A 15,444-nucleotide genomic window follows, 5' to 3' on the forward strand; every position below is an offset into this window, starting at 1 on the left:
CAGTGATGACCAAAGCTTTAAACTGGTCTCCTCAGGATCACATCATGGCAGCTGTAAATACATAAAGTAGTTCTAGAAGACTCCTGATTTTGTTATTTTTGTTTGCACTTCATTGTTTTAAGATGAAAAATAAAATATGTGATAATGAATGTTTAATGTTATTTAACCCATGTTCTATGGGGGTTAAGGTACTGTCCTCACTTAACCCCTCCCTTCTATTAATCATTGAATTCCAGAAAAGGATATCTCTAAATAGGCTTTTATGTTGAGGCGCTCATCAGCATTCTGCATTTGTTAAAACAACAACAAAAAAAAAATTTAAAAGAGACCAAAAGTATAAGGACACTGGCATCTAAAGAACAGTGGTTTTATCAGAACACTCAGAAGGCAGGTTTGACTGGTGGGTTTTTAAAGAAATTATTAAAAATAACTATTTGTACAAGTTAAAATAACCAACTTCTCACTTTTACCAAAAGGGTGTTTTTAATATAATGAACATCCAAGCTTCTCTGGTCATGAGAAAACCTGGAATATATTATGCACGCATGAATGTGGCCTAGGATGCAGGATATGAGATGTACTTGCTATCAACAGATTAACACTTCATTTTCATTACTCTAATCTCACCACAGGCTGTGAACACTCTCTTTTTCTTATTTGAACAACAATGGTGCATGAAAAACCAAGCTGACAGGCAGGCGGGGTTCATTAAATGCATAAGGCCTTTATTCCCATAACATGTCTCACCTGTATGAAGCCAGGGTTCGGGCTTCCAGGCTGGCTACTGAAACAAGCTCTCCCAGATGTTGGACTTGTAACTCTACCCTTTCCTGCTTAATTTATGATAAATGTCAAAAATACAGTAAAACTGGAAAAATTCTTTCCTACAATGAGCTCTATTTAGTAGATAATAGGATTGGTAACATATTTTAAGATTTATTCAGCCCAATAATTACTTTCCAAAGTTGCTCAAGAGAACAAAAAAAAGTGTCTAGGAAAGAAAATGAGGACATATTTGAAGTTGGAATTAAAGGCTCTCACCTTGGTATCTCTATCCCAGCTTAGTTTTAACTTGTATGAGAACTATAGTTTGTCACTGGTTGAAAATACCAATTTGCAAAATAACAATCAAGCTATTTCCCAATGAATGACATGGAGCTTCACTAAAAAGCTATGCTCGGGGCACCTTGGTGGCTCAGTGGGTTAAGCGTCCGACTTCAACGATCTTGCGGTCCGGGAGTTCGAGCTCTGCGTCGGGCTCTGGGCTGATGGCTCAGAGCCTGGAGCCTGCTTCGGATTCTGTGTCTCCCTCTCTGCCCCCACCCTCCCGCCCCGTTCATGCTCTGTCTCTGTCCCAAAAATAAATAAACGTTAAAAAAAAAAGCTATGCTCAAGGAACAGAAATGTTATAGAGTGTAAGGAATCATTACAATGAGATTCCCAAACGGGAAATTCTTTCTAAGAGGGGGAGCCATGCACACACTCACTGCATTTGAGGCAGCCATTAACAAATCCTCGACAAACCTAGAAATAAACCACTTAATTCCCACCACCAACCAATGGACAGGTGCACACTTGCTGCATATCTATGCAACACATATGAATACATGGTCATGTAACAATATGAATTTTTACTATGTTCCATAGCAATATAGTAAGTGTTAGAGCAGGGCTTTGATTTGGGTTCTTTCTTTATAACTAAAAAACAAAGAACAGAAGAAAAGCATTATTAAATAAAGCTGCAGACAACCTAGCTGACTCGAGTTAGGTTTTGACACAAGGTCAACAAAGGAAATGTTTACAGGCATTCTCACTCAAGGGGTACTTTCAGGATTATGCTCGGTGTATAATTTTTTCCCATATCTTACAAGTGGCCTCCCAGTCATGTCCACTACCCTCTAGCACTAGCATAGAGCACAGGAGTGGGCAGCTTTCTTTACCTATGCCTGAATAGGTGCCCCAAACAGCCATCCTAATGATTTAAGTCAATGAAATCTTTCTTGCTTAAATTTAAAAGAAGAAAAAGAAAATATTAAAATCCTGCTAATGGAGACTCTCATTTTAATACTGGTTTTGTTATTATGTTAAGCTGGCTGAAAGTAATTATTTTTGGCATGTAAAATATTATCTTAAAATTTTTCTTTTCAAACCTCCGGTTCAGGTTCTCTGATCATCAAACAGGAGTCCTGAAGAACTGTCTAGAGAACAAATAGCCACTTAAAAACACCTTAATAAAGTTGAAAAATTCATGACAGTCACACAAAAGCACAGCAGGTATAAAACTAGAAGCTATGTCTTTCCCATACAGAATAATATTTTTAATCTTGTCAATTTTAACAATCTCTCTGCCATGTAAGACAATGAGTTAAAATTTATTAAAAACAAAACAGTAGTGAATCCTCATTGTGTTATGTATACTGCATGTTTTCAATTTCATAATGTCATCCATTAGTATTAGCCCTGCCATCATTTTAATTCCTTTTTTAAAAGTTCCAGTTAACTCTTACTAACTGCAGTTTGTCTCAAAGAGCCATACCTTCCACCTACTGAAGGAAAACCTTTTGTGTCTTCTTCCTGCTCTTGTACAGATAGAAGTCTAACTGTACAAAATGATAAATCCAAGAACTGCTTTTTTTTAAAAAAAGAAGAAAAAATAGAAAAGCAAAATCTCTTCAGCTAAGTACTTTCTTACACAGGGAAAGGATCAAACTGAGCTGCCTTTCAGCGCCTCTGAACGATAAGCCTGGGCCCCTGGTTACACGTTTTTATCACGCCCTTACTTACAGAACCCTTACGTAGCAAAACTCGGGACAGTCTTCCTGTCAGCACTCACACACTAAGGACCACATCTGAGGATGCCACCTCTTTTCCCATACCTCTGCCGGAATGATATATTGGCAAAAAGGTCATATTCAGTTTCTGTTACATTTAAGGTGCATTTCAATTCTTCTATTAGGGCAAAAATTGCCAGTGAAAGTAAGGAGAAATTCATGAAAGGAGAGATGAAGTGAAAGGAAAGAATGAAGTGAGAAAGAAACTAGGTCTATGGGAAACGGAAATAGGAAAAAAGAGCAGACTAACCATGTATTTAGGTCATTAAGTAAATTGCTGCCAACCAAACAAAAATGAGACTTAAATCAACCCTTCCCCCTCAACAACACACAAACCCTACAGACAGTAGCAAAATAACACTGCAGTCCAAAAATACTGAGTAAATAAGATGTCAGATATGCTCAAGAGAATCAGTGTTTCAATGAGTAACTTCCTACTGTTCAAGATTATTTTCATTTTCCTAACAGGGAGAAATGAAAAACTGATGGGCTTAATTAAAGAAAAACAAAAGGATATTATTTCATCGTTAAAGGATCAATTCTTTTTTTTTAATTGGAATGATGATTAATAAGCTGAGAATCTGATTTCTAAGCTAGCCAGTTTGAGTAATACGTTGTTGTTCCACAAGCATTTCCATTAAGGAAGACTGTGAATGAAGAAATGATACAGAACTTCCTCCCTTCTCCTCATCTCTGACTCTGGGGCATGAAATGCTACAAAGAGTGTTTGAATAGAATGACACTGCACACTGCCCTCATCCAAAGGAACTCCAGTCATAAATTTTTTCACCTTAGGGTCTGAATGTTCCACCATGAAACTTGCTAGGCTTCTTACGGGGAATGCAGAAATTAAAGAAAGAATCAACACTTTTATTCTTCCTATTCTCTAAACTTTCTTTTTTAAACCTGGGGGGAGACAGAGAGAGACAGCAGTACAGATCATGCTCAGTGAGATGCAGACACTGTGGTGTCACAGTCCTAGGCATCATTTTTGGGATGTCATCTTGTACAGCCTAAAACTTTCTTAGAGCTTGAGCTGCTCAGAGTGTTTTTTCAATTTATTCTTCTTGCCCATTTACTAGTTTACCTTACAAGAAAAAGTCCCCTCTTTTACACAATGTTTTGCTTTTATGTCAGGATATAAAGGCTGTTATTCCTGAATTATGCCTCTTTTCCTTTATTTCTCTAATGCTCAAAAATAGATGTCAAAGTTCCTTGAAAGGGTCTTTGACTCCCTTTCTCCCTCTTTTCCCTGTCCTTCATTAGATGAAGATCACCAAGCAAAATGTGGAAGCCAGCTGCTTTTTGGCAAATAAAAATGGCATCAGCTTTGGCAGACAGAGGTGAGATCAATCATTTCCTACAATCCCCAAACAATCTTCTGACCAAGGCCTAGAGAAGGGTAGGTATGTAACAGCAAAAACATACAAAGGTACGAGAGGATTTTCACATGGTGAAGAATTCATTCTATGCACATAACAAACCAGGCTCCAAATCTCATGTGAAAGAAAATCTTGGAACCATTATACTCTATGTTCTTTGGACAGTAACAAGCAGGGAGCCCCAGACAAAATTTCTCACTGAAAAAGTCATCCCACGATTCACTCTGTTCTCCCTATGACCACAAAGTTCCCTGACAATATTCTGGGGGGGGGGGGGGGGGGGAGTTAATTCTTATACAGATTAAAACAGTAGGATTCAAGTTAAAGCAAACTCTAGTTTCTTCTTGAATTCCTTTTGATACATATATTCTAATCAAGAGTCCAAGTTGAGAAAATACCTCTTCGGCTGTACAGAGTCATTAGCTATTCATGTTCACAAGGAAAATCCTCTCAAAACCCTTGTAGATTGTTATAAGTGGATGCCCAATGTAACTTTCTTTAAGTATGTGTAATGCATATAAGGTGGGAAGGCAGAAGCACTAGAATTTTTGTTTTTCATCGAAATAGATGACACCAGCTCACTATCTGTAACAGTCTGTTCCTTCAGAATCAGTTCCCTGTGTCACAACGACCTGGCAAACTTGAATGCTTTCACTATCACTGGAGTCCTTGCAATCCTGCTTTGGCTGTGACCCATTCACTTTTGCCCCAACTTCTCAGAGATGCCTTACTCAGCATCTAATTAGTTAGGGAGGATTTGCCGCGGCTCTTAACCCTGACACAGGAGAGGGAGGATGTGCTGCTGTGGTAGCCCAAATCTGTACTGTCACTACATTAATCACATTTCCATAAAGCCGTGCATGAATAATTGGATTTATCACTGAATGTTAAGATACACTCATAAATATAATTATAAAAAATACCTACAATTATAGATAAGGTATCTGCACCTTCAGGGATTTATTTTTCAACTGTGCTTACTCTACTCACCTTAAGCACAAGACTTAACAATTACACAGAGTACGAGTTTGCAGTTGACAGAAATAAGGGAAAAACAATTTCAAAATGATCACCTACTATGTTCAAATTCACTTAGTGTACTGTGTTGAAAATAATCTTGAAATCTGTGCACAGGTTTTTCACATACGCCAGACACATCTGAGAATATTTTGTGCATGCTTTATTTTCATTAACACATACATAAATACCATGTATAGGACCCTATTACCTTTCCACTGTATTACAAATTAGACAGTATCTGTAATGTGAAGTCTGCAGGTTATACACAGACTTAAAGTACAGGCCAACACACAAGCACCTGTCTATGCTACAATATGTATTTTCACAATTATGCAAATATTCGTATTTTAGTGTTACACTATCAGAGTGGATGTTAAGAATTATATTTGAATATATGTCTGTAGTTAAAACTTCAAAATGAAACATATTATCACTCCAATTACAGAAGGGAACTAAATTGGAGGTAGCAGCCTGGTAATTCAACAGGCTGAAATTACATGCTTCCTAATATAAATATTTTCCTATCAAGACCATAAGTTTGGTCAATTTAAGACACGATTACCAAAACACACCAACTATAAGAAGGGGAGTAAAAAGGGAGGGAAAAGTGCAGAAACCTAGGGATGGATGATGCCTGGCAATGAAAGTCATTGTCAAAGACCATTAACTATCAACTGCTTTACTCAGGGCTCTGATTAAATAAGAATATACATCCTATGTTAAAAGGGATGTCTACATGAGTGGGACAGAGTTTAGAATAAAAATGTACTGCACAAACAATAAAGAAGAATCAAACCACGATATACAATTAGGCATCTGACTTATAAGAAAAACTGTATGTGTGCCTTTTAAATTGTTGGTGAATAAACATTTAAATTATTTGGTGAGGGGAGGTAGAAAGTCAGACAAAACCACCATTTCCACTTTAAAATACAGATTCAACAAACTGAAACTGTGTTTGCCTATATGAATAGAAAGAACTAAAAGACTACTGGGAGAAAAATTCATATCAAACATGCTTTTAAATGGATTCCAGCAATGTTATTATATATTTCCTACAATATATTTTATTTATCATTTCTCTGAAATGTGCTAGATTTTATATTAGAAAGAAAGTTTGCTTTACTCTGTCATATCTCTGGTGAGCAGACGCTCTAGTATTAATGTAAATCGTTGATTTAATTTTTAGCTTTCTTGGTTTGCCCCTCACCTACCTAAGAAATGATTTCTCTGGTGATAACTAACACATCATGCTAATGAGAGAATCTAATGCACAATAGAAAAATGTCACTACTAATAATATTTGCATGAAGTTAAATAAAGCAACTCTAAGAGAATGTCAGACAGTTGTTCTTTAATAAGACACAGTTTCACAATGAAATTATGTTGTTAATTTTGTTACATCATTGGGTGAATCCTAAATTACTACATAATGATGCACAGAGTCATTTATAATTCTAACTTAGTATTTCACTTGTGTCTGAAAAGAGACCTTATTAAGGGATCTACATTTTATTTGAAACAGGTTAAATACACCTCACCAATAATAAAAGGTGAATGTCTCTAATAATGTGTAAAACATGGGCTGGAGCCATTTACCTGTTACGGTTTCATATCTGGAAAGATTTCAAAATATAATAGACTATTGCATTCCTTGAAGTAGCTACAAAGAATTTTATTTGATAGTCTCTCAAATGCGCAAAATATTTATAGAAATAGAAAAATCACCTTTTAAAACCTGATTTAAAAAAACAACTTCTAAAAGCAGGCCTTAGTTCTGCTTTTAACAAAACTTAATGAGGTTAAAATGAGCAAAATAACATTCTAGACTCTAGGAGATTAACATAGAAGATGAGCAAAGGGTTTCTGGTCATTCTCGACCTGTCACTGATCAAAGTAACTCAAAAAAGAACTTCCTTTACGAAAGTCCAAGAGTCATGCCCTTTAAGGTTATCAAATATTTGTATGGAAAAAAAATTATCCTTTTTAAAAAAATCACGCTTAAACATGGGAAAGATGTAGAAAGACAGGAAAATGTGATAAAATTATCATATCTTGAACTTAAGGGAAACATACTTAATTCTACCAAATCTAAACTGGCTTCAGTTTGTGATGTCTTTTTGTTAGTACTGGACAGACTGGCAGATTTACATATAATCAGACACAACTCTGCTCACACAAAAGACAAAAGAGTTTTATAGCCCTACTTCCTAATTTACTGTAGAAGACACAAATCTAGATTATTGAATCTCAGTATTCATGAGATATTTCCCACTACAAGGTTTGCTCTAGTTAAATAATATTGGTAGTTAATTCTCTGTAGCTCAGTTTTGAAACCTGCCACTCAGTCTTTTCTAATGTTTAAAGAAATTATCAGGTGAATCTTACAGTTTTTATATTACTACAGAAAACTTCGAAATAAAAAAAAGTATACCCAGTCAATTCTATTCATTTCATGAGTTAAATCAATTTTTTCTTAGAAATTAAAATAATCATAATATACAAAAACCTCTTTATTCAGAATTTTGCATACCTGATTACACTGGACAACTTTTACCTGTAGTAAAACAAAAGGTGGCTTAATGTGTATATTGAAACTAGTATTCCTTGAAACTGTTAACTTCAAGAAATAACATTTCAAGAAAAGTGTCTTTGCTGCGTGCACAAGCACGCGTGTGCACACACACGCACACACACTGAATCAGCATTGCTGATGAACTACAGGTACAGAAAATAAACATATTAAACATGTAAAGCACATATATTTTTTAGATTTACACAGTTTGAATTTAAGTTCACATAATATTTACTCAAACTCAAATGTTTTTATCCTGAAGGAAAAAACAAATATGTAAACTCATATACTCTTTACATGCTTTCCAAAAATGAACAGGAGGGTAAATATTTAGTAACCATGACAGAAAAAAAAAGAGGGGGAGGGGAGTCACTAACTACGATAAAATCAAAAAATAAAAATGCATATATATACACACATACATATATATAGTTAAATCACACTTTTTAAAGCTGTGATTTTTCTTTTATTTTACTACTCTGTTTAGTAAATGGTATAATATTACACAGTTTTATATCGCTTCCATTATGCATAAATTACCTCCCTATATTTCTACTCTTTTCATATAGTCAACTGAGGCTCAGACACATATACATGTACACAGGTAGAAACAAAATAGATCTGTATTTATCCACAAAGTAACTGGATCAAAGACATCATAATAGCTTAGCTGTACAAGTTTCTTTCTCTCAGTGATTTCAAATTATTTTCCTAATTCTGATCAATCACTTGTATAATTTACTTTTATTTGTTTTTTAGCTAAAATGTTTTCCAGGACTTAAAGTCTTCTTAGATTCAAATCTACTTGGAAATGGGTTAGTGCCAAAGAAGCAATCTAACACCATCTATGTGGTTCAATAGCCATTTATCAATTGATCATTATCTCTATCTGGTTTTATTAACTCTTTTCTAGCTAGAGAGAGATCTAAGCCAATCTTCCCTTCACACCACACACACACACACACACACTCTTTACCTCCCCTACCTCAAGGAAAACCCTAAACGTGACATCTAATTTTTAAAGTGCGGCACAAGTTGCTTGTTCCTAAAGTCAGTGAAAACATACTCTTGTTTCAACTATGGAGAGAGCCACCCAGGCAGGGATGTGCCTCAGAAACATACCTCTCAAGGCACTCTACAAGGAAAAGGAGTATCTCTGGGAGGAAATGAACTTTTTAACTTGCAAGAATGGGAAATGGCTCATAAAGAGTTGCTTATTGGGTTTATGTTGATTGCATTTAAATCCCAGCTTACTGTATCAGCAGTAATCAGGGTCCCTCTACAGGATATGTCAAAATACACCTTATTCAAATGCATTTATCCTATCTAGAAAGGCATGATAAAACTGTTTGCTAGCTAAATCCTACAAAACCCTGGCTCCGAGCACTGGCTTTTGCAGATGTACCTCTAAACTTCTAGTAGTTTATAGCCTACCAAATTGTTTTCTTTCCTTCATTACCAATGCTTTAAAAAATCTAATTAACGCAATAAAGTATTTAGTCCTCATGAACTCTTGCAAGCAAAACAGGTTTTAGAAAAAGAAAGCAACTACAATATATATATATTTTTTAATGAGTGGAACATTACCAATTTCTTAACTGCCATCTACTTAAAATCCAAGTGCATTTTCCAGTAGTAGTTTCGTGCTGTGTGGATGACACTATCATGCTAACTCTTGCTTTGTGTGGGTTTGGTGTAGGCTTTTGAAAAGCAAGACGTGTCTAGGAGGGAGGCACCAGGGAACTTCCCTCCCTCGCTTGAGCACAGTCCAAGATGAAAGTTTCTGGGTTGTTTCCCTTCGCTTCCTCTCACCCTCGCTCCCCCTCGGAGCCGCAAAGCCAGCAATTGTGCAAGAAGAGCCGGGTGTGCAGGGCGCGTATCACCAAGCGCATGGTACGAGCCGCCGACTCTGGTGATTAATTATCAGTTGCCGCTGGCCTCACACTAACACGTCGGCTTTCGGGGCAGAGCCAGCACACCCAGCCGCCGGCAGCGCGGCCCGGACCGAGCAGCGGCTCTGGGGAGGACGCCGCGGCTGCGCCCGAGTGTGAGTGCGCTGGCCAGCGGGCGGGCGGGCGGACGGGCGAGTGTGCGGGAGCCGAGCCGGCGCTGGCGCCGGCGGGAGCGCAGGGGCGAGCGTGGAGGTGGACGGGCGGGAGCGCGGCCGCGGCCGGTGCAGGGGAACTGGGACCGGCCGGCACGGCCCGCCACGCACACCGCCGCCTCCTCCTCGACCCCAGGCGCTGGCAGCGATTCCTGCACAGCCTCCTCTCCGCAGGTCGAGTCGAGCTGCTTCCAGCCCATGAAGTCGGTCTAGCTGTGCAGAGGGGCCCCTACATTTTATGGCTGTTTGGTTGGAGAACCTACTCCAAGACAGCAGACACTTTGATGAAGTGATTAATACAGATAGAAAGATACATTTGTTGGGTGGTGGCTTTTTTTATTTTTAATTTCAAACAGAAAACAAAGAAATAAAGTCTTCCCATGACCCAGGCTATACTGTGAAACTTTGCAACGAATGCCTTTGCTTTCTTTTACTTCACTATCCTTTCCCCCTTTTTCTTTTAAGGAGCCCTCAGGGAAACCATGAAGTAACTCTGCACATTCCAACACCACAGTTATGACAAAACAGAGCCTAACTGCGGATTGATCAAATTTTTAAAAACGTTTAGAAAGGAAAATAGCAGAAACAAAAGTACACATAACAATTCAAGGTTTAAAAAAAAATAAAGAAAGAAAGAAAGAAAGAAACTTACCTGTTGGGACATTCTGAATAAGAGGTTAGTATCAGCGTTTTGCCATGTCCCCATGAACCCTGGTTCAGCCGTAGTCGTTCTGGTTCCGAACTGCATGGAGTTGTCAGTACAGGAGTCTCTTAAAGTCAAGTCTCTTGCCCTCTTTGGCTCTCTGTCTCTCTGTGTCTCTCTTTCTCTCACATCCACTTCTGCCTCTTCTGACTGAAAAGTGAAGGTGGATTTTTTGAGCCTCTTGGCAGCCAGTAGCAGGAGTGTAGTGTAGTTAAGAAGCTGGCTGAACTGTGCATTTCATTTGGGAAGGGGGAGTTTTGGGGGAAGGAGGGGGTCAGTGCTTCTTTCGCACCTTCTGCACAGATACCCCTATCATTTATGCATAGATTGTGACTCCCCGAGCTTGCCTTTGCTCGGTTTAACAGCTGCCTGTCAGGTGTGCAGGCAGCACTGGAGACCCAACCATCAGCTTCAAACTCTCAGCCACTGCATGTCATTGGATAGCAGAGCTAAGAGTCAACTGCACTGTTCCACTGTCAGGCACCAAATGACACTCTGCACTAACCCCTCTCCAAACACACAGATACACACTTAGGCACACTCCAAGCAGCACCATGATCAGGGATAGCACACGGTGTGAGGAGAAGCTGAGGCCCTTCCCAGGGAGATTTTCCCAACAGTGCTTTTGGGTATAACATGCAAGACCTGACATCAGACTTTACTTTAACGTTTGCAAACTGCTCTGCTTAAACATTTTTTTTCTAATTATACTGGAATAAAGAAAAATATTCAGTAGTAAGAGAATGTTAAGTTGGCTCAGTTGTTGTCTAAATGTTAGCTTCTAAAAGTCCTATAGTATATGCTGGGCTATTTATAACCACATATAAACTCCCAGAGAAAATAATGTACATAGAAACTTGACCTTCCACTCTGAAAAGTAAATAAATAAACCTAGCAGTTTTTTGAACATAGAAGATGTACAGTAAACATTTGCAAAATAAATACATACTATTTAATATCCAGTTCCTCTGGTCATTAATTACTAAATTGGATGTTAATAAGAAATAGAATGGCAAGGAAAAAAGGGTACATTTTCTTACAGCTCACAAACAAAAAAAGCCTTCGTTAAAGTTCCTGGATGAAGCATCTACAATATCCTTTCAAATCATAAAAAAGAAAAAGATGAAGAAAAAAGCCTGTCCTATTTCAGGGAAAAAGTAATGAATATAAAAATTCCGTTTTTCATTCAAGATCTCTATGGAAAATTCTGCAATGCGTGCTTGATGAAATATAACCTGAGTAGCATGTTGTATTTTTAATTAAACCAGTTTTAAAACATCTATTTATTAGACAGTGTTTATCTATATTATTTATGGAAAAGCAGAACTGAAGAAAATGCACAGTACATAAACAGTAACTTCAAAATGGAAAGCTAAATTCATGTCATCTCATAAAAGTAGTCAGCAGGAAAAAGCCATCCTTCCTAAACTTAAAATGTAAGGAACATTAATCTTCAACCACCTACAAATATCGAGGACAAATGTACCACTCTCCTTGCTCCTTCTTAACTCAAGAATAACAATAAACCTTACTCTCTGAAACAACAAAAGAAACAGAAAAGAGCTTCAATGGCAGCTCTGTGTCATTAGTGGACAATGAGAAAAGATGAGAAAACGTACACTATGTTGACACAAATGTGCCTTCCCCTCTAGAACCGACATCTCCTGAAAGCTTTTCTGTTAAACTTCCCTCCGGTTCACCACCATTAAGCACAAAAAAGTCTCAAAAGCAGCAAATTCAATATCTGAGAAGAAACAAACAAGAACCCAAAGAATTGTTGCCTTAAAATATATGAAGTCCACCTGTGGTCAATAAAAATATTCTTGAGGGGGGAGGGCAGGAAAAGCCCCTATGAGTCAATTGTCAACAGTGACTGTACCTTTACAGCTAGCTATTACCCACTTAAACTCCCTCTAAAATTTGCTAGCCTCTTGATTTCTGAAGTGGCACTCAGTGCCTCAGTCAAGCTGCCTGCTCAGCTCCTGACCTTCCCACTAATGGCTGTTATTTGTGGGAGGCTTAAGGACACTGTCAATAGCAAGCTTCCTCCTCGCTCCTCTCAGGCTCTGTTGTATCGCTTTGCCTGCGTGTTCTCTCGTCTGCCTCTTGCTCTCCGGCTCTCCCCCTCTCACTCCCCCTCCTTCCTTCCTCTCTCCTTCACTCCCTCTTCCTCTTCTTTCAGCCCCCACCTCTTATTTCTTTCAGTCCTATAGTCCTCTTCTTTCCCAGGTATCATACCCCCCCCAAACCACACACACACACACACACACACACACACACACACACACACACACGCAAGCACGCACGCACACACAATACAAAAATCAACTGGCATGCAGCAGCAAGCACCTGCAGTAATAGACTCTTTTATTAAAACTGTTATTCTGCAAGACTTGAAATTCCCCATGGACCGGGCCATGTCAAAGCCGATATAATTAACTAGAGGCTCAGCAACGGATCAATTACCAGACAAGCAAGTGATAGTGAAATCAATGAAAGATCATCAGCCACATTATCAGTGTTGCAACTCATTAGGGCAAAACTGAGAAATGTGCTCAAAGCGAGCCCAAGCAAGGTGGCATTACAAAACAAAGGGCTAATTTGGAGACCCTGCTGTGAACAATCTGTAACAGAATTAGCCTTTTTTCCCCCTAAACTGCACAGCTCCGTAACTAAATGTGACAGACTGAGAGAAGCAGTTTATTAAGACACCAACCCCAAGTTTATTTAGTTCATAAACTCTCTCCTAGAAAATCAATACAGTCTGTACAGGGTTATTAGGCTGACTAGCTAATACATCCAAATCTGGTCTGCCCAGCCAGCAGTCTTCTGACAAAATGTTACCCAGCGTAGGCAAACTGAGCTCTTTCAGATATCAAGGTTTGAGGTTGTTCTAGATGAAACAGGTCTGCAATGTAACTAGGACCTGCATATTACTGCCAAGGCACAAGCCTAAAAAGCACCAGGATAGCCTTCTAAGGTTTAAAATTTTTCCACAACAAATCTATCATAAAGTACTGCACCTGCTAAATGGATTGGAGCAAACAAAATTTTAACTGGTTTGTAAGACTAGTTTACAAAGAGGACAAGCTTTATTACAATAAAAGACAACAGTTAACCCAAAGACCTAACAATAAATGAGTAAACTAAAACAAAACCTCAAGCGTATATATATGCCGTATTTTGCAGATTTTAAGTTTTGAATATTAACTTTTAAATCAAGTTTTGAAAATACATATTAGACTTCTCTAGAAATCCCCAAAATACATGATTTGAACTTGCCACTCACTGTTACACAGAAACACGGCATGCAGAGTCTTTGATCTTAGGCTAATTTTCTATCTAGCAAGAAGGGCACAGGTACAAAAAATAAACCTGCAAGGCACAAAGAGGACTTTTGAGTTTGCTCACTGGCTATATAGTCTGTAGGTTATGGAATAGCTGTCTGGAATCATTTGTATTAAAGTTAATTTAAGGCTGGGGGTAGAGGTAGGCATCATTTCCACAATAATTGCTTTTTATTGCCCTGATTCCATGTATTTCCGGTTAAAGAACTACAAATACTAAAGGCTATGAGCTGGCTTTCCCACATTTACTGATCATGAGAGATGGAGTGTGGAACTTAAGAATACACCAACTAGGTCTAAATGGCACCCAAATTATTAAAGACATTATGGGAATGTGGACATCTCCACCATACAACATAACATAGCAGATACACACTTGCAAAAAGGAAGAAACTCAATGCAGTTTACAATGTTAAAACAGACTGGAGAACCGAAGGAAAAAACAAAAAGACGACAATTTTTAGAAGTGATTTCTGATGTTTATGTTGTTTTAACATTTAAAATATTCCAAGAAAAGGATTACACTATTAACATGACTTTAGTGTACTAGCTCTAAGACACTAAATTCTAAACTTAAAACAAAAGTCCTTATTTTCACAGGACTTTCTTAAAATCCAGTTTATAGGTTGCTGTAAACATTTTTCCTCTAATTTTTGAGCTGGTACCTTATAAAGCATTTCATAGATCACGTTTTTGAGTAATCTGTAAAAAGTTAGACACACATCTATTCTAAACCTATACTATAGATGCCAATGTTTTAGATAGTAATTAAAAGTTGTAATTACAGAGATTGTATTTTTTTAAACCTTTTTGCATATAACTACATACTGTGCATGTACCCTCAATGAGATCCAATTAGTTGCAAAGAATTTGCATTTCAGTTAGTATGGGATAACAAGACTATAGGGAGGCACAATGCAATTCCACCAGCAGAGTAAGAAAGTGTGTTCTTTCTTGTTAGCTCTGTAAGCAATAATTCCCACAACTGACTGTTTAAAATGTTACTGATCTTTTCAATATTTGGGTATTGAGGTAGATTTAAGTTCTTCCCTCTATTAAAAAAAATATATCAGCCACAATGAACACTTGAAGAAACAAATGAACAAAGGACTTTGCTTTGCATGTATGTTTCTGGGTCTTTTTTTTTCTTGGTGTGGGGATATTTTCTTTATTTCTTAATACTTACTGATAATTTCTTAAAAGCACATTGCTTTATTAAAATAAGTTCTATAACTGGGGGACAGGGAAACCTCACTGAGACAGCTATATGTAAATATATATGGTTTTGTGATACAGGCATGCATTTAGTATACTGAGAAAGTACTCAAGGATTTTCATTTTTTCTAGTTATGTTCCCAGCAATGTAAATCCTGAGCAAATATCAAATAAATGTATATAATTTATATACACAGTATAACACACATCTCTAGGACTTCTGCTGGTTCACGGAACAATACCTGTAATTCCCTGGGTTCCGTTCAG

General features: G+C 37.7%; 1 protein-coding gene across 9 annotated transcripts in view; it reads right to left on the reverse strand.

The window, feature by feature from the left end:
• BNC2 (basonuclin zinc finger protein 2) overlaps window positions 1–15,444 on the reverse strand; it is a 440,387-nt gene that overhangs the window by 287,213 nt on the left and 137,730 nt on the right. For 8 of the 9 annotated variants that reach the window (XM_086685357.1, XM_086685360.1, XM_086685358.1 and 5 more), the window contains one exon: window positions 10,565–10,765. In XM_086685357.1, coding sequence (XP_086541483.1) covers window positions 10,565–10,765 — 201 coding nt within the window. Of the gene's footprint in view, window positions 52–10,564; window positions 10,766–15,444 lie in introns of all 9 variants that reach the window. The other variant, XM_086685367.1, reaches the window with a different exon arrangement.

This window comes from Puma concolor, chromosome D4, assembly GCF_028749965.1.
Source record: "Puma concolor isolate L17-30 chromosome D4, mPumCon1.1.hap2, whole genome shotgun sequence".
In the NCBI taxonomy this organism is placed as follows: domain Eukaryota; kingdom Metazoa; phylum Chordata; class Mammalia; order Carnivora; family Felidae; genus Puma; species Puma concolor.